We start from the raw sequence: 21,043 nt of genomic DNA on the forward strand, positions 1-21,043 counted from the left end.
TTACAAGGGCACATTTCTCCAGGTGAAAATGAATCCAGATACGTGACTGCACAGAGAAATATTGGTTTAAACACATGGCTATGCTTATGCTGAACCAGCAACCATGTCTGTGGGTCTGGAAAACTGCAGCAAAGCAAATAAAGAAGCTGGTGCATTATACATATACTTGAGTTTGCACTAAACTTTCTCAATGTGATCTATAAATGTGATTGCGCAAAAGAAGGAAACATTATGAATCCAATAAGCTGTATAGCTGCAAAGGCATGGATCGAAGAACCATGCACAATGTTTTAAACACAGATTGGGGGTTCTCATACCCCTTCCCACTACAGCTTCCATCCACCCTGAAAAAACATGGATTGATATATGATACAGCCTAGGGAAAGGGATTGGAGAGAAACTGCCTGCCATAAAGGAGCAAAAATGCCTTCCACTTGTACATGGGTCACTTGGGACATGCCCCAATATGTAACCTTGCAAGTTTGAACGTAATGGGAAACTCTGGATTTTTACATGAGCCATTTTAAGTTCTGGGTTCACGTGTTTCCCCCAGCATCTGCTTTTAAACACACCATAGTTATTCATTACATCCAAACATGGGGGGCGGTGGCTTCTTTTAAACTACAGTTAGTGAGCATGTCAGCATCAGGATTCTTGATCATCTGAACTAAACGTAGTTTTAACTAACCACAGTTCTCTGCGTTCAGGTGCAATGGGGAGCTATGGTTTGTCTAAAACTGGAACCAGATACATCCAAATGCCTTTGGCATGCCCCAGGAGAGGTGAAGAGATATTGTACAGACCAAAGCGCACCACAGTTCTTTCAAAGAGTGGGGAAAACTATGAATTTTTACCTCTGAATTGGTCATTTATCTTGGTTTTTCAGATTTGCTTAGTGAACATTGTTAAAAATGAAAACATCGTGGGAAACTGGAAGGTGCAAGCATGGAGAAACCAAATGAAGGGCACATTCAGCGGGGAATAACTGCTACAGAAGCCTGTCTCAAAATAACATGCATTCACAAGATACTGAGAACTAGATGCACGGCAAAAACATCACTTTGGCAGCACCAACAGAAACCAGCAGGATCATTTGCTTAAATATCCATTCCACATGAGTCCAGCATTTATTAAAGATTCCATCCAAAATAAAGATTTGTCATCAAAATGTTATATTCTTGCATCACAGTTATCTGTGAATTTTCACAACTGTGCAGCTCAAACACATAAATGTGGGTAGCATCAATTTAAGATTAGTCTGTAATTTAAGTGAGTCCAGGAAAGGAATCAACACTTCCTATCTGAAAGGAAATATGAGCAGCAAAAATAAGGAAAAAACATGAAAGAAAAAGTGTAATGTAATGTAACATTGCTGAAACTACCCACAGAACTAGCAGAAACCCACTTCAATAAATTTGCCAAAAGGCTTTTAAACATCAGATTTATGTATACAAAAATCTTACGATGCATCTTTAAAGAGTTGTTTCTATCTTCAACATGTAGTTGGAAAAAACACACACATTCAAATAGTGTTTCTATTTTATGTAAACTTACAGTTATGTTGCATCAAAAAAAGTTGCAAACCCTCTGCAATATTTTACTCGACTTGCAGATGTTTAGGTTGACAAATAAACTTTCCAAAAAATTAAATATATCTGACCAGGTTTCTCTTTCAATATTTCCACGAAAAGACAGAATAGACATTTCCCACTACATTGAACAATACATACATAGATGTATGTATATGTATATTCAATATTAAAAGCTTAACATATATTTAATATAAAGCAAAAATATTCATAAAAAACTTAACAGCGTTCAAATGTTCAGCCTAAATCTGCCGACTATTTGACTATCACATCATGAATTAAGAGGCAGTTGACATATTGGGTGTCCAGCCCATCTGATAAGCCCGTTCCAAAGTTCTCTTGCAGTCTTGTAGTACAGTACTGAAAGTGATGTGTGGATGTTGCTGCACAAGTTGTTCCACAGTCACTTCATTCACCTGCAAACAAAAGAAATAATCTGTCACCGGTATGATAAAAAGGGGGGAGGGAGCCAACAATGGATTCATCATGTGGCTGGTTAAGTTGGATCTGAGTAAAAGAACAGTGATTTGTTAAGAGGATCTTCACAAATATCTTCTCGAGATGGTATTCGTTTTATACTACTCAGTGAGAATGAACTTAGAATTAAGGTCCTTTTTTGGGTAACAGTTGTCATGTTGGCCATCAATAATTAAAATATACAAGCCACGCAGGTCAGGAGCATCCCTGCTAGACCTTATCCAGAGATACCACCTTTGTTCCTTGATCATACAAAGCAATCAGAAAGACCTAATTAAACTTTAACACCTTTACAACCGCTGTGCTGCAAGGGGATTAATTTGTCAATTATGTTAAAGCTGATTGTAGTTCATATCACAGAAACAGACAGCTTCCATGGTCCTTTTAGATAAATAATAGATTAACCTAAGAACCACAACTTTTAGGTAGCTTTCTTTGGAACCTTTATTGAACATATAAAGATACATCAATATTTAATTTAAATACTCAGCTACCTAAATCTGACAGTGTGTCTCAGCAGAACAACTGCTTACTTTGCATTTCCTATTTTCGTGCCCTACGTCCAACTAATATGAGATAACAAGCCCATTATAGCCACGACACATTCTTGCCACAAATAAGTATTCACTTTCTTTGAAATCTTGCTTGGCAGAAATCTTTTAAGCACAACCAAAACACCTTAAATATCCACCTACTTTCAACCTCCCCCCCGTTCAAAAAAAGAATCCCCAACTGAAGCAATTGTGCTAGGCAGTGCAGAGAATGAACAGTGATTGCATTTTATGACAGGGATAAATGACGGGTTTAATCTACAGTTCTTCTGCTTTGATAATAGAAACACTCAATCTTCATTGGGAGATTTGTCAACTGAAGAGCAACTTGGATAGAAAATAGGTTTAACTTCTTTTCCAAGAACACAGAGACCCTGCAAGTTCTAAACACTTTTGTAAACAACTACATTACAGCAACACCAAAGGTGTCTAAAAGTAGCAACTGCCTTTTAATAAATCAGAATGAGATCTGTGATGGTAGAAGCCCCTTAGTAGCTTGTGCACATCAGTAAATCACATTTTAAAAGCTTAGAAGAAAGTAGTCCCAAGAATGGATTCTGCTTTGCTTCTGCATCTGTTATATGTGGATGATAATTTAGGCCCTACAAAGCTGTTGTGGGAAAGTGTTGTGGGAAAACAAAGTATTAATTAGCATTATTAAGGGTAATTATAAAGTCCACAACTCAAGAATATACCCCAACCCATAAATACTTTTTCTAAAAATTGCACACATCTAAATTACTAGTAAAGAAAAAGAGAGATGATTTTCCTTGGTGTTATATGAAATACATATGATGTCATAAGCCTCTATGTATTGCTTCTGATGAAAACACTGTCATATCTCAAACACTGAAGGAGAAAACATCTCCAAGGAGCGAGGGGCAATATATAGTTATCTTGGACAACAGCTCTTGGATATAGGAAGGTCATTCTAACCAATTCTTGCAAGAAAAAAGAACTAGAAAAGAACACAAGTTTAACATTAAATAGCTTTCACTTTCTGCTGAATTTCCCAACGGTATTTAATAGTGAAAATAAGAAATACAAAGAAGTTTTAATTTGATTTATCAGGTCAAACTACATATATTAGCATTGTTCTGTAGCTTAAACCTGTGCAATGGGACAATCCTTTTTTTAAAAACAAAAACCATATTGAAATATGCAACATCCTTTATAAAGCCTAGCTGCTTATGTGTGTGTGTGTGTGTGTGTGTGTGTGTGTATTATACATTTATACATGGATGTTTTATGATGACCTATATTTGTAATGCCTAATAAAAGTTTGGGAAAGTAGAAGCATAAAGCCTGAAAGGATCTGCTCAAATCCTGAAACAGAGTTGATTAAAAATATCATTTATTTATTCATTCATTCATTCATTCATTCATTCATTCATTCATTCAGTTATTTGTTTTTCATATCTTCTGGAAAATCTTATGTAAAAACTCTGTAGTTTCTTCACAGTGGCAAATAAAAGATCTACTGTATAAAGGTACTCATCAAACTGGGATGAGTACCTGCAAATGCATATTGAAATGTGAGATTCTTCACCCTCAAAAACGGGCAAAATGAAAGCAGGCATGCATATACATGAATAACTGTCACATATCTGCTCATAAGCACAGAGGAAGCAGTTCGTGCCCACTGCAAATACAGGAGTCCTTTATCACTGGGTATGTGATCTACACCTGTGAAGGAATCTGTTTTTTCCTACACAAAACACCTTTCTGACATAAAACAGAATGAAATCTGTAGATAATCATGCATGAGGATAGTATATACACAGATTTCACTTCCGTACCTTCCATGTAGCAACAACTGAAATGTGGGAGGCTGCCCAAAATAAGGAACTCCATTTGGAAGCCGGAGAAGTACAGTGGTACCTCGGTTTTTGAACATCTCTGAAGTTGAATGTTTCGGTTTTTGAATGCCGAAAACCTGGAAGTAACTGCCTTGGTTTTTGAATGCTTTTCAGAAGTCGAACGTGCCATGCTGCTTCCATACTGAGTTTTCTGTAAGTAAATGGTTCAATTTTTGAACGTTTCAGAAGTCGAACGGAATGGATTACCTTCAAAAATCGAGGTACCACTGTACTAAAATAAATAATGGCTAACCACTAGTGCCAATTAAAGCCCCATGGTTCAACTTTCTGTTGACAAAAAATATTGTCTACAAGCTACAATTTATTCATTAAATTCCAATAAAAACTAGGAGATGGTACATATATATGGTACTAGCACTAATGATGGAAGGTCTTCAGTCCATAGGCAGAAGCGAACAGTGTTCCTCTTGCAGGTGTTTTCTCTGTGATATTTGATTCCAATACTCATGGTGAACTCTGCGTCTAGAGAAATGTATCCAATGTCCAACCCTCACATTTGTTCTGGGCTGAAAAACTTTTATGCAACCACCACCTTTGCTTTGCTTACAATTAATGGACTAGGCAGGTTTATGTGCTATCCTGCTGCTCTATAGGTATCATTTCCTCAAGTCATTTTTTTTTTAAAAAAACAACAACAACAAGAAATGTTTGACTTTTAAAAAACCTAACAGTTGAATGAATAACATTCTCAGGTGGCCCAATTATAATTCCTGCCCGTAGCTGCAACACAATGAAAGGTTTGTGGAGTCATTTTGTGTGATGTGCTATGCACTTGATCTGTTAAGGCCGATATGTTCCACAGAGTTTCAATGATTACCTCAGTGCTTAGGGGCTTAGGACTAGTTGAATAACACACTCACACACACACAGCACAACATCTGCATTCTGGATTTCCTGAATGTTAAGGCAAACAATGTGCTTCGATTTAAATTATGGATCGAAAACAACAGCAGTGGCCTTGTAATGAATGCACCTGGTGAAAGCCAGTATTCACCAGAATACTGATGCAACACTTTGTCAAAATGAATTACAGAAAGGGCAGGATTAAGACCTTTAGAGGCCCTAAGCACTGAAAGGATTGTGGTGTCCTCCATATGTAACACAAAATAAAAGCAACACTAAACCATCAAACAAAGTATTATTATTTTTAAATGACACAAATATTATGTAAATCTAGTCTGCCCTGAAACACTGTTGTTCATGAGAGCTTTTTATTCTTCTCAGCTGAGAAAGAGAGTTTTCTCACGGAGCAGTTAGTATTTATCCATGTTAGAAAAATATGCAGTGTAATCTCTACATTTGGAAATACTCTTTGTATTCCCTCTTTCACTCTTGTGTCAAGAAGTGACTGAATTTCACTCCTCCTGTTTCATTAAACTTTGTGCACATATAACAGTTCTCCATATGTTCAAATCAACAGGGTATGAGTCATTAGTGGTCATTAATGGTCTGCTAATGATTGTCAGAGGTTTGGACTGTTAAGGAATGCAGTTAATGAGTTAATTTTCTATGAGTCGTCAGAGATGACTCATTCCCCACAATGCACCTGCAGATATCTTGTGACTCTCTTATCTGTGTTACTGGGCGGAGTAGGCAAGTAACTTTGCATATAAAAGGGATCAGGTTACAGCATACTGTTTGGGCCATGGTAGGAAATGGAGGCAGTGAGAGATTTCACTTTCTTGGGTTCCATGATCACTGCAGATGGTGACAGCAGTCACGAAATTAGAAGACGCCTGCTTTTTGGGAGAAAAGCAATGACAAACCTAGACAGCATCTTAAAAAGCAAAGACATCACCTTGCCGACAAAGGTCCGTATAGTTAAAGCTATGGTTTTCCCAGTAGTAATGTACGGAAGTGAGAGCTGGACCATAAAGAAGGCTGATCGCCGAAGAATTGATGCTTTTGAATTATGGTGCTGGAGGAGACTCTTGAGAGTCCCCTGGACTGCAAGAAGATCAAACCTATCCATTCTCAAAGAAATCAGCCCTGAGTGCTCACTAGAAGGACAGATCCTGAAGTTGAGGCTCCAGTACTTTGGCCACCTCATGAGAAGAGAAGACTCCCTAGAAAAGACCCTGATGTTTGGAAAGATGGAGGGCACAAGGAGAAGGGGACGACAGAGGATGAGATGGTTGGACAGTGTTCTCGAAGCTATTAACATGAGTTTGGCCAAACTGCGAGAGGCAGTGAAGGATAGGCGTGCCTGGCGTGCTCTGGTCCATGGGGTCACGAAGAGTCGGACACGACTGAACGACTGAACAACAACAACAGGAGACTGCAAGAAGTGTTGAAGGCATGGTTGAAGGTTATCTGTTAGGACTGTGGATTTGAGTGAAGACTATTTGAAGTGATCTTCTGAGGATGAAGTTGAAAAATTGCCGACTTCAGAACTCAGATAACTCTTATCAGTTGAGGAACTTTGCAAGGACTTGGTTGTGTGTGTGTGTGTTCTACATTTCAAAGTAAACATTTTATAAACTTTAAAATATCCTCTGACTTCCCTTCTTTTCCTTCCATGGTTCATATTACATATCATAAAGGTAAAAGTACCCCTGACCATCAGGTCCATTCATGAACAACTATGGGGTTGCGGCGCTCATCTTGCTTTATTGGCCGAGGGAGCCGGCGTACAGCTTCCAGGTCACGTGGCCAGCATGACTAAGCCGCTTCTGGCGAACCAGAGCAGCGCACGGAAACACCATTTACCTTCCCGTCAGAGCGTTACCTATTTATCTACTTGCACTTTGACGTGCTTTTGAACTGCTAGGTGGGCAGGAGCTGGAACTGAACAATGGGAGCTCAGCCCATCGTGGGGATTCGAACCACTGACCTTCCGTTCGGCAAGCCCTAGGCTCAGTGGTTTAGACCACAGCACATACTTTCCTGCATATTTTACTATAACCATTCAAATCAATTTTCCACTTTTACATCAGTCAAATATTGTTTACTCTGTTGAATTTATCTTAATGCTGCCAGCGCTTTGTACAATTGTTTTCCACATATTCAATAAATATTTTCTACTGTTTTTTTTCTGGCACCAGGGAATTTTTGTCAGGTTTATTTCCAACAAAAAGGACTCTGGGAGGTAAGTGTAAACATTTTTTGCAACTCATTATAAATCATTTCCCAAAATTCTTTCACCTTTCTACATGTCCACCACATATGAAAAAAATGTTCCTCCCATTTCTTTACATTTCCAACACGTATCTGATTCTGCTTTATACATCTTAGCCAGCCTATTGGGAATTAAATACCATCTATGAATCATTTTCAAGTAGTTCTCTTTCAGAGAATAACACACAATAAATTTCAAATCATTTTTCCAAAATTTCTTCCAAAGGTTTAGGTCTATATTGTGTCCTTATATCTACTGCCCAGTGTGTCATTGATGCTTTAACTAGCTCGTCCTTTGTTTTCCATTCTAATAAGAAATTATACATTTTATACAGAAGTTTATCCTTATTTTGTAACAGGTCTTTTTCAAATTGTGAGCTTTGGTCCAAAAACCCATATTTTTTTTGTCTACCTTAAACCTGTCATATATCAGGTGGTATGGTAACCAATCCGTAACTTGGCTTCTTAAGTTCTCCACAGGTTTCAGTCTGGGTTCGCCCTTTGCGAAGTCCAGCAATTCCCAATGTCTGTCCATATTAACCCTCTTAATAGTAATTGTTTTGATGGTGTCAGGTGGCAGAGGATCCAACCCCCACAGCAGGTTGCCAGGAACGGATAAGATAAGGAAAAGTCCTTACTAACTGCTTTTTATTCAATATACGGGTGCTGACAGGTGCCCTCTGCCTTTGAGCTCTTTGCTCTCCTACTTCTAATGCTCACCGGGTTCTGGGAGAGAGGGATCTGGAATGCTTTCTAAAGACACTGTGTCCATCAGCTTTCGCCCTTCTTCTTCTTCTTCTTCTTCTTCTTCTTCTTCTTCTTCTTCTTCTTCTTCTTCTTCTTCTTCTTCTTCCTCCTCCTCCTCCTCCTCCTCCTCTCCCATTATTTCCCAGCTTTTCTGCTCATCTGCCTCTGAGCTGTGATCTCTCTCAAACCCCTGAACCGTCTTCTTCTCTGGAAGGGCCAGGCTGGGGAAGCGGTCTTCACCATTCCTCCTCTGCCCAATCCCTGACAGCAACCTAGACTGGCTCTTATCTTTATTTTATTTTTTTAAGGGTAAAGAAAGACATGGGCTTAAATACCAAACTGACCTTAATAGAGGTTAACCAATGCACTGGTAATTTTGGATTAGTAAACCAGACTTCCTGTCTTGCTGCAAACAATTTAAGTATGTAAATGTCATAATCATTATTTTTACCCCTGCAACCTGACATTGTAAACCACCCATGGATGTTTGAAACCCTATTTTGTTACGTATTAGCCTCTTTATGCTTTGTTAAGTTCAGCTAGATATGTTCTGACAAAATGGAGACGATCTTATGAAGTTTCATGTTTGTGTACAATATTGTTGAAAACTCAAATTAATTATGCTACAAAGTAAAAGGGAAATGCTGGTGTCTCCCACAGCAATTGTAATGTTTGTAACTGTCATAAGAAAACCAAATTGGATGGTTATTGATGTCTATAGACTAGCTTTCCAAAACACTGTGTATTTATGTAGGTCTATAGAAATGGCGTATGCTGTACTTAGAGGGTTTGTAGTTATTAAAGGTTAGTGGTTCTTTTACCACTTCACTTCTAATTTACAGTAGAAGCAAGACAAAAAGAAATATAACTCATCTACTAACTTGTTTCCTGTTTATAGATAATTTATGAAAAGGGATTTATTAGAAATTATAAACAATGTGGGGATGAATTGGTTAAACTGGAGATGCGAAATAATCTATGTAAAACTTTTTTTCCTGAGCAATTCAGTAAGCACTTTTCAGTCATAGACTTAATAGAAAGCTTCTCCATTTCCCTTCAAAAGCATATTTTGTTCTATCTTTTAAAAAGCTAATGTTGCAAATCTAAATTTAAAATAAGAACATGTTGGATAGGGTTGGAGTGGATGAAAGCATTGAAGTAAATTGTTTTCTAATAGGATTCTTGGAGTGTGAGGATCTGGTATACCTAATATTACACACAGTACTCCATATTACACAATATTGCACACAATTGCTTCATATTTGATTTGAACAAATTACAGCCATTTGTGGCTGGAAATAAACGCTGCATACTTAGAAAAGATTAGGTTTCGTAATTCTCTACAAGAACCACAAGTTATTTCAAGTCTTTCTTTTTTGTTTAAACCCATTTTTAAAATACTGTTTTATTTTAACATTTACCAGCTTACTGAAATAATGTGAAGGAAACTTTTGTACTATCTACCAGAAATAGCCACATGATTTGATTACTGACACCACCTATCTTTTTAACAGCTCTTTGGCCCTTTGATATTAATATGGCAAAGTTATATTAATGATCAGATAAAGATGATTCTCAGGCTTACAGTTAAAAGCATAGGCAACCATTCCCCATTTGCGATGCATCATAAGATTTACTTCAGATCCTAATTTGGCACTTGATTTGGGAACCCAATTTGATTCGGACCAATTCAGAAGCTGCCTAATTTGACTTGGGTCCAAACCAAAACCCCAATATGGAAATCATATCCATTAACTATTATGAAGATCATTTTGTAATGGCTGTAACAATTTTACTTTTGGAAATAATTGGATGAAATTTTTGTGGTTACGTTTCATTATTACTTATTTTGTCTCGCCAAATCCATTATAAAAGATAAAATATATAAGACATGATAAAAACAGAAAAAATACATTACAAAGATAAAATAATTACTTTTATAAAAGAAAAAAGAAAGTGCGGTGAATACTGCAAATTTTCAGAAAGATACCTGCTGTGCTTTTCTGTAAGGGCAGTAGTTAAACAGGTAACCACTTAACACCCCCTATTGTTCTATATAAATATTTGTATGAAAATAGCATATAGTGCAGAGGTACCTTTAGGTAACAAACTTGCTGAAATTCAGAAAAATGGATAAGGCATTTTGTACTAGGTGCCTTGAAAATTGATTGGGTGGGGTACTAAAAGGGATTCACTTTCCTCCCTGTGGTTTTGTGGAGAAGAATGTTAGTATGATAACGGTGTGCATCATATAGGACCGCCTAAGAAAGTAACCTGCAAAATTTCAGAATCCTGAATGGGAGGCATAAAGAGCTATGATGAATTGCAGGCAGGGGAGGAACAGCTCATCAGTTCTGATGTCTGGTTTAAACACTGAACAACAATGCGAAAGACAAAGCTGCTCCTTTGCACAACCTGAGGGATATAATTACCAAAACATTGTGCCATCATACGGGAATGTTACAACTAATGAACAATTAGTGTCATTCAAAGAAAGATGTATAATGGTCATGTTACAGTGCCAAAACATTATGGGTTGTATTGAACTACTGAAATTAATGGACCTATGTTAGTCATGTCAATTAATTTCAATGGGTCTACTGTGAGTAGGCATAATACTGGATACAACTAAGTACTTATGTGGATAGAATAAGGACTTAATCCCCTCTGCTCCAACATGTCCACCCAAAACAGCTCTGGAGGGTTGAAGAGACCCCCATAACAGGTTTAGGAGTGTGTGGAGGGCAGGGAGGGGAGCCTCATTGCATAAGCGGACCATGCTCCATGCATAAATATTCCACTTGCTGGCACATTGAATTCTTTCCCATAAGTTTATGATGCAGACATGTGTGTGGGAAAGGAAGAAGATGGCCCAAGCAGCTTGGAACTGAGGCCAGACAGTGACTGAAAATGTCGCATTTACAGGGTTCGAGAAGGAATATAACAACGGATTACTTCTATCCAGTGAATTTGCGATGAAAACTTGACTGCACTTGGAACATTGGAAAATGTACAGTGTTTCTCTCCAAAATGTCTTTGGTCTCTGTGTTTTGATCCACAGTGCTTTGGAAACTATGAATGGCTATCATGTGCCAGAAGATACAGCATGGCCCTAACTTGGATGGCTTTAAGATTCATGGAAGCTAAACTAAACAACAGAACTATGTTTTACTTCCACTGTCGGAGGCGGTACACCTCTGGATTCGGAATTGTAAGTGAGGAGACTCAGTCCTGCTTGTGGACTTCCCACAGCCATCTGGCGAATCACTATGCCTGACTAGGTGGGTCTTTGGTCGGATCCAGCAGGGTTTTTCTTGTGTTCTTAATGGCTTTGGTTGAATTTGAATTGTAATGCATACTTAACATCTAGAGCAGCTTAATAATAAGAACAAGAATAAGAATAATTTATTGCTTATACCCCGCCCATCTGGCTGGGCCTCCCTAGCCACTCTGGGTGGCTACCAACAGATAGTTGTTTATTTCCTTGACATCTGATGTGAGGGCGTTCCACAGGGCAGGCACCACTACCAAGAAGGCCCTCTGCCTGGTTAGTCTACTTTTACTTTGGTTAAACGATTGCTTATTTAAAATATGTATATCTCACTTTTCTGCCCGACAACAATCCTCTAAGCGAGCTGACAATAAGAGAAAACCAGCATGCGATCAACATAATTTTTTAAAAAGGAAGGAAGAAAGGCAGTGATGACTGATGAAGGTTCTAGGTAAAGGTAAAGGTAAAGATACCTCTGACTGTTAGGTCCAGTCGCAGACGACTCTAGGGTTGCGGTGCTCATCTTTCTTTACTGGCCGAGGGAGCCGGTGTACAGCTTCCGGGTCATGTGGCCAGCGTGACTAAGCCGCTTCTGGTGAACCAGAGCAGCGCACGGAAACGCCGTTTACCTTCCTGCCGGAGTGGTACCTATTTATCTACTTGCACTTTGACATGCTTTCAAACTGCTAGGTGGGCAGGAGCAGGGACCAAACAACAGGAGCTCACCCCGTCGTGGGGATTCGAACCACCGACCTTCCGGTCGGCAAACCCTAGGCTCAGTGGTATAGACCATAGTGCCACCCGCGTCCCCTGAAGGTTGTAGGCGTTCACAAAATGTGAAATGTCCTTAGCTGCTTACTTAGCAACTATGCAGCAGCAGGTGACATGGTGTGGGATACCAGTGTTGTTGCCTCTAACTGGGACAGTGGTGGGGTGGTGGTGGGGCAGGGGCGAGGTTGGGGCTGTATAGGTGCACAGACAGAGCTAATTCCTGCACTGTCTAAGCTGTGGGGCACCTCCTCATCTGGGCAGCTGCACAATGTGTGGCTTCTGGCTCTTTCAAGAAGGAGTAGTGATTGATGTTCCTGTCTCACCCTTGGGGAACAATGACACAAGATGTCATGTCCTTAGCCATTAGGTGCTACTGCTCTTAAGTAAAGACCTCCAACTAGGTCTTATATCATGTTCCTTGAAACTGATCCTCTATTAACTGGGCAAAACAATGAAAGTGGTTTTAAGAATACTTGGTTTAAACTGATAAAACAACACTTTAGACTTCATGGAGACATAAGACTGCTATTTCTCATGGTCCTAAGATTATGAAGCCAGTTCCTGCCCCCTTATAGCAGTGAGTGTGTTGCTTCCACACTGTACATGGAAATCAAAAAGACCACAGTAAATGGCAACTTAATGAGAAATGAATTAATCTGATTATTTTCATGGTGTGGATCAATAGAATAGCCACTAGTGACATCTATAGCCTAGAGGCAGTTATATAATCGATGGAATCAAACAGAGCCTGCCTTTACTCAGCCCTGCAGTTTCTCTGATCTTTTTTGGCAAGGCCCTTGACGCCTTTGTAATTCTAAATTTATTTCAAGTGCGTCTCAAAGAAATTCTGAAGAGATGATGTCATGAAGAGTATTTTGGTATTGATTGCTGAAATCTATTGCTGTATGCCCCATCTATTTCTCTTTGTTTCTGAGCTCCTTACTTGCATGTCAGGCAATGCCACATAAGAAGGGAATGGCTATCAGGTATAGCAATATTAAATAACATTTGGGGAAAGGCTAAGAAGCACCCGGGGGAGGGGCAGACTGGACCAATGTGTGGCCCCCACCCAACTTTACGAAAGAACGTTTTTCTGCCACGGTGGCATTTGAAAACCCTTCTCATTAATGTTCTGGGTGCTGGTATTTGGAAGAAGAAATTAGTTCTGCATGAAGTTAGAAAAGCGAAGGAAGTGGTTTTGAATGATCTCTATTCTCTGAATGTGGAAGGGGCATGTAGCTCTTAGAGCTGCCAACACTGCATTTTAAACATTTTAAATTCAGGATAGAGCTTCCGAAAATTTGTTCTTTTTATGGCTACTTTCCTCATCCTCCTGCACATAAGAGGTTTAACAAGCAAGTTAAATGACCCCCAATGGTCCCCCTAATGCCACACTTTACAGCATTCTCATCAAGATACCCAATATACGTTTCCCATTAATCAGAAACAGTTTCCCCCATTTGTGCTGCAGCCGTCTCGCAGATTTTTATTCCTGCTAGCTCAGTTGTCTCCCTACACAGCATGCAGTCCCTTTGTAGGAAGGCAGGAAAGCGTAAGCCAGCAATTAAAGGAATACAGAATATACAGTATGCGTAGTTTAACTGATGTTGTACTAAAAACTGTTTGCAACATCAAGGTCATTGATTGTTTTTAGCAGCTCAAGACAGGATAAATATATTGCTTTTATTAAGTCTTTCCTGATTGTACAAGCTGTTTTAACTAAACCCACAAAAGATATGTATGTAAAATTGATCAGGTGATTCAGGGTCAAATCTAAATCCCAGGGTCAAGTAACCCTTTGAACAGTCTAAGCAGATAATCTTAGCCCAATTCATCAAAGGAGACTCACACATACTTTTCTTCTCTTGGCTTTTACAAAACATTCAAGTTTAAGGTATTATGTTCCATCAATTCACAAAATAGTGGTTCTTCGGCTCAGAAGCTAGACTTTTTATAGCTTCATATTCACAATTTGCTTTTGCAAACAGAGAATGCAAGAAGCAGGAGCCTCTTAATGTGTTTCTAAACGGGAAAGGAAAAATATATATGGAAAATTTAAGAATCAAGGCCATTGAGTTGAAACATTTCTCCTCTGAGTGAGCTACACAAAGCTCTTTGGTTCATCTGTTTTTACAATGAGGATTTGTGATCAAGGTTACTGAGCTGAAAATTATTTCTTTTGAAAGTCAGACGGCAGTATTTTTTTGCTATTACTGCATTCTGTGTTTTAAGACAAGACAGACTGCTATATTAATGTCATGACCCACTAAAGACAGAAATCATAAAATTCAGAAAGCAGCAAAAAAAAATGTACTAACATCACTGACTCAATATCAGAGACGCTTATCATATGTCCAATACGCATTTGCTGCTTTTTTTGTTAATAACTGCTAATGTGAATGCAATTGTGTGGAGTAAATGGACATGCCACTCTCGCCTATGTAACATAGTCTTTTATGCAAAAAAATAATAATAAAAAATCTTACCTTATCACATCGCATTAGTCCCAAGTATCTGAGCGACTTGCTACTTTGAGCAATTTGGGTGGCTCCCTGATCTGTGATTTCTTTGCACCATCCTACATCCACAGTCTCTATTGTCATACTGTATCGACCAATGGCTATCAGTGCTACAAAACAAATAAAACACAAGAAAAATAAAGTACAGGGATGAAATGTTAAGCAGCAAAATATTTTAAATATTATATATTTCAAAAAAACAAGTTTATGTCATCAAACCATATATACATGCATGTATATAAAGAACAGTTTACATTTTCCCCCTAACACACTGAAAGGCGCATATTGCTATAAAAATGATCAAGCTGCCTTTTAAAATCACACAAGAATCCCTTTCATAGGTAAGCTGCATTGCCCAAAACAACACAGAGTCTAAATTTCAAGGACTGGAAAATGGCATATGATTTATTTTTATAAAATAAATTAATATTTGGGTTTGGATGAAATATTAACACAATATTACTAATCATTTGTTCCAAATGTCTTAAGAATTCTTTGTGAAGAAAACCATAGGAGCCATGTGTGCATTCCAGAAGAGGTTTCCTGAATCCCTACTGGGTAAAACTTGCCAGGTGATTTTTAAAAGGAGAGCATCAAGATAGTTTTAACATATAATGAAGAAGGTACACAAAATATTTACTTAGCATTAGTCCAGTTAGTGCTTTTGCACTCTGTAGTAGCAACTTTGCCTTTATTGGCAAGGCAGGATTTGTGCTTTTGATTATTAGCTGGTATCAGACGATCTCCTCTTCATTTTACTTTACTTTGGCCACCCCAACTTGGATGTTCTTATTTGTGATGGAATGAAAACTGCTCTATTAACTACCAACTCCCTTCAACTAGGTACTTGGTTTTATTTAAATATTATCAACGGAAGTTCAAAGGTTATGTACATTACAGTGTCTGCAACATGGTTCAATGAATTACATTGTATATTAAATCTTTTGTCGTATTCCGATGAGTAAGAAAAATTACCAAAGACTGCCTAAAAGCCAATTTAACAATTAGCTAGGATAAAACTCAGTTATTCTCTCAGGGCAAGAAATATATATATATATATATATATATATATATATATATATATATATATATATATATATATAATCTGCAGCACACACATGGAATATATATATATATATATATATATATATATATATATATATATATATATATGGTTTTGGACATACTGTCTCCAGGCTAACAGTTAATCTTGCAAAGCCACTTCTAAGCATCATGTTTTGCAATGTGTTGCCATGAATTGTAGCACTCTTAATATTATTCGACAATTATATATTTCTAGCACATTCTTGACAAATATGCTACTTAAAACCACCTACACTTTTAAATTATTTTTTTAAATGACTGTGATTCTGACTATGTTTGCATTGGTGAGCAAAACCGGCAAGATTTCCTAGCTGGAACAAAATGATATATTGGCGCAAATAGCCAAACTAGCAACACCTGAAAGATGGAAGTGCTTGCTAAGAAAATGTTCACATGATACGACGGGGCTGAAAGCCAGATTGAAGGCCAGATTCAGAACTGTTCCATACTCCATGGAACACTTTGACTTAGAATGCACTCCTAATTCTTCCTTTTGAACTTGGTGCCACACATTATGATGTCATATGACGTCATCGTCATATGACGTCATTGGAAGTCCTCATCATATGATGTCATAACATGTCAGGTAATGGACAAGTGGCTGTGGTTTGGGGCTAACTGGGGCATTTCGAGAGTGTTGCTGCTGTCAGCAGTGAGTTGAATGCTCTGACACAGCCTTAGCCAGTAGGCACTGGCACACTGTCTAGCAATTCTCTGAGCTTTTAGTTTTAGTTGATCAAGAAGTGTTCAGTCAGTTAAGCTAATTCATCAATCCCCTAATTGGATAGTTGGATCCCACTTTATTACTGTATATACCAAATGATGGAAACACTGTACTACAATACTCACAAATTGTAAATACTAGCGGGTCTTTTTTCCTACTGAAGGACTACTATGCCCATGAGCACCTCTCCAATTACCATAAAGTTAAAGCCTGGACCCTATGGAGCTGTTCTTTCCCCCAGTCCCACTACATAAAATGTTATATATCAACTAGAAAACAGTACTGAACAGCTATTGTTAATCACCTTCTTATTATGGTGCTTGTCCTTAAATTATATTTACCATAGTCATCAGTTGGCCTATGAAGTATCAAGTGGCCTATGATAGCCACTTACAAGCAACTGCAGAGCTTTAGTACAAGGAAAATTGGGAAATGGTTTAGGGAAGACCAGTGGGAAATAGCTGATGTAATAGAATGGAAATGAACAAAGAAAACTGTAGTCCCATTATTAAGAACTTTTTATAATGGATCAACTGGACAGTGGAATATTCATCTCTAGGGAAGTGGTAAGTGTCTCGCTGCTCAAGTCCTTTAAAATATGCTGACAAAACTCTTCAGATATTAAACTGCAAAAGGCCATAGTAGCAGTTTTTGAATAATGTAAAAAGCTTACCAACTTTATTTCTATTAAAGGAGTAAATAAAAACCCTATGTATAAGGCAGTTTCATATAAATTGATCCTTGATGCAGTGGTTAATGCCAAAAGGAAAATGGCTTTGTTTGTGGGAGTCAGGAGCACTATTCCTTGTATGACAAAGTCCAAGCTGGTTTGTGATCTACCTGATCAATGTGCTGCAACAGTTGAGGCCTGGAAATTTCTCAGCTCAACCAAGATTTCAACAGCACACAAAGATTATGGAGATGGCTGTGGTGTTCAGTCCCAGTCAGTTGAATTACCAATCTTACATAATAGTTATGTCTATTTGCAAAGTTATGTAATCAAAATGGCATCAGCTTTGATTAAGAGGGAGGTAACAGCACAATTTAGTCCAACACTGGTAGAAGTACAAAATAAATAAAGAAAATATTTTGAACTCTAAAGAAGGAAAGCTCTCTGAAGCAGGAGAGGGGTAATGGAATTGGATGGTGAAGAGAGAGTAGTTCCTGGGCTGTCGCAACCCAGGAAACTTCAAAATATTAGTGATCAGCTGGCAGACAGGCAGGAGAGGCTCATAAGGTAGGTAAGGGAGATATTAGAAAGTGGGTAGTTGTATCTCGTCTCTCCTACGCAACTGTCCTTTGCTTTCTCCCCTTTTCTTTCATCTAGCATGACAAATATGTGATTTAAAAAAAGAAAAAGAATATTGGTTATTGAAAATGGGAAATGGGGGTGGGTTGGATTCGGTTTACTAGAGCCCCCAGTACCTCATAGGGTTTTGGAGGAGGGCATTGCTGGTTTAGGAGGTGAGGATAAACTACAACATTTTGTTTTAGACCCCATTTGTAACTTGGATTGCCAGTCAATACACACATGTAAGTTTGAATGTATTCAAAGAGAAATACAATTGGACAATAGTTACTTTCTTCCTGTCTAGGAGAGAAAGTAACTCCAGCTGTTAGCATAGCCTGTTAATGCATGGCTGACTGATGAATAACAGATAATTTGGGAGAATACTAGGCAAAAGAGCTCTTGTTCAGTTTTGTGGCTTTATAAAAGGGTTGTGCTATTTAGCATCCCCATACGAACAAATCTTGGTTATTAATGTTCTAGCCTGTATGAACATTCCAGAGAACCTAATCCAGCACAAAGCCTCTGTGCTAATGGGCCACCTAGAGCTGTCCCCTTCGCAGGAGACCACTGACTTCAAATAACAGTCCTCTTCACACCTACTTGCAGCTGTGTGAGAGCTGCTTCCCCAAGGTGCTCTCTGATGCAGCTGCAGTATGAGTGAGAATGCCGCAGCCATGTGGGTGGAGCCAACTGCATGAGTCTTTTCTAACTGATGGCTCTCACGAGGCAGTCTGGACATGTGAAGGGGGCTGCTATGCCATCCTTGTTTTATGCCCCGCACCATCTTTTAGAGGCATCAATTCACTATAACACAAATGTGCTTAGCCACCTTGGAGCACAGCCCTATGCGATTTACTCAGAAGCAAATCTCACTGGCAACAATGAGACTTACTCCCATGTATATGATGGGATGCTGAATTCACACAAAAGAAGAGTCACCGTGGGCTTTCTGATTTGAAATGCTAAAACAAAGCTGATCTATTATTTTGCAAGGTGATATAACTCACAAGTTAACAAACTGTCTTCTTTACAAGCTAAGCCGAACAGAAGACAAATATTTAAATGTTGCTTCTGTAATACATTGTTAGGAAACAAGAAAATTCTATGAGAGAAGTAAACAGATGACCGAGATACTGTATTGTCTGCATACATTTTCATAGCAGACCTACTATCATTTTTTTAAAAAAAGATGTAGTAAGAAAAGCTGTATGCGCCACCTGCCTCAGGCTGCTCGAGGTCTCCTGTGGTAATTTTGTAGTTATGCATTTGTGCACATGTGGACATACCACAGTTTGTAAAAATAACGTATGGGACCACAGTGAAATACAGAGGATACAGGGGCATGACTATGCTGGGAAGCCAATCTAATATGATGCCCTGAGGAAATGGAAGGAAGTGAGTCAGACTACATCCCTATAGCAGCCAGTCTAGTTTTTCTGAGAACTTTAGCAAGTCTAGTTACATTCCCTCTTTCCGAATGCACATTTTGACCTTCACTGGGAAACGAGGTGAAAAATTTCTCAACTAGTGGCCAAGGAGCAAGAGTGAATCAATAACTTTGCATGGACGGATAAAAATACTTCTGCATCTTTATTATTCAAAAGATAATAAAGCAGCCAGAGATCTGTTGAAACTAATAATCTAAACTGTATTTTTTTATTTTACATGAAATTCAAAATAAATCCAAGCCACACTGCACTGCTCACTCTAATGGGCTTTTCTTCTGCCTACATCTCAGGTCACCGAATAAAATGACATAATATGGGAATTCATCGCAACATATCTGTAGATCCAAGGGAAGTAAGAACAAAGCGTGAGCCTTAATTTTAAATTTTCTTGCTTCTGACAGTGGGTATCACTCCAAGCCTCAACATGAATTAATCTTAACAAGGCTTTTGTATTTGTTCATAACCCAATGTTCAGTGACACACACAGAGATCTCTAAATTGAGGGGCACAGCCAGTGACCACGATATTGTATCTTGCCATTAAGTTAATTATGATTAACTAAACTTGAGTTGATCTCATTTGCTCATATAAATCAATATAAATGGATGCTTAGATTGTGTATTACTGAGGCTCTGGGAAAATTGAACAAAATTAAAAAGGGCTTCACACTGTGAATCATCACAAGCAGACTTAAAAAGTAATGAAGGAACTGCTTCCAGACACCACCTTCAGAGGTTCTCATTATTAAACCTTTCAATTTGTGTCCTACTGAACCCAGAAGAACTACTGTGGCTGTGTTGTCAATGACATGCGTGAGAGAATTTACAGCAATGTATTTTCAGTGGACTCATCAAATTACTTCCAAATAATGACAGTTACAATACATATCCCAGGATAAGGTGTAACTGGATAGACCTTAATTGCATCTTCTGCAGATTAATAAAGCTTCTAACATTAATTAGCTGTCCTGTATAAAGAATGGGATAAAACTTCTTGAAAATAGTTGTGTGTAATCACCCCGGGAACTCTTTAAACAGTAATTAACATGATGGAAATGCAAATAAAAATGTTGAGTCCTAAGGGCTTGAAAAAGGCTACTTTCTCCTAAAGTATTTTTCAGCACACTTCAGATTTAGCAGCATAATTTCAGTCTTCAAAATATTCACTAATAAGAATCATATCCTGAGGGAACATGAAAAAAGCAGCACTTCAACATGGAAAAATTCCTCTTCAAGAAGAGAGACAATAATACTGTAGGTAGTGATTTTATAATGATTATTGAACAGTCATTTGGTCAGATAATGGTGGAAAACTGCATACTGGCTATATGTGCCGATTTATCATAGCTAATATAATGCCCCGATAGAAAAACAAGAGATAACTAGACTACAATTTCTCGTTTCAACCGTTAGTCACAATACTAAACAACTAAAGAAAGAAAGAAAGAAATGGATAATGTAATAAAGGGGACAACAGCTATGGTGGGGGCAGTGATACTAAGGAATGTCATACTGTGGAAAAAATCACTATTCTTACAATGGGAGGCAGAATTCA

The 21,043-nt window shown here is 38.3% G+C and overlaps 1 protein-coding gene across 2 annotated transcripts in view; it reads right to left on the reverse strand.

The window, feature by feature from the left end:
* Nucleotides 1-1,097: 1,097 nt before the first annotated feature.
* FBXL17 (F-box and leucine rich repeat protein 17) overlaps nucleotides 1,098-21,043 on the reverse strand; it is a 135,470-nt gene continuing 115,524 nt past the window's right edge. The window contains exons 8-9 of one of the 2 annotated variants that reach the window (XM_033164390.1): nucleotides 14,890-15,032; nucleotides 1,098-2,005 (exon numbers count right to left, since the gene is read on the reverse strand). In XM_033164390.1, the coding sequence (XP_033020281.1) occupies nucleotides 1,868-2,005; nucleotides 14,890-15,032 (281 nt within the window). In that variant the 3' untranslated portion in view covers nucleotides 1,098-1,867. The remainder of the gene's footprint in view (nucleotides 2,006-14,889; nucleotides 15,033-21,043) is intronic. The other variant, XM_033164391.1, reaches the window with a different exon arrangement.

The sequence above is a fragment of the Lacerta agilis genome, chromosome 11 (genome assembly GCF_009819535.1).
Source record: "Lacerta agilis isolate rLacAgi1 chromosome 11, rLacAgi1.pri, whole genome shotgun sequence".
Lineage (NCBI taxonomy): Eukaryota > Metazoa > Chordata > Lepidosauria > Squamata > Lacertidae > Lacerta > Lacerta agilis.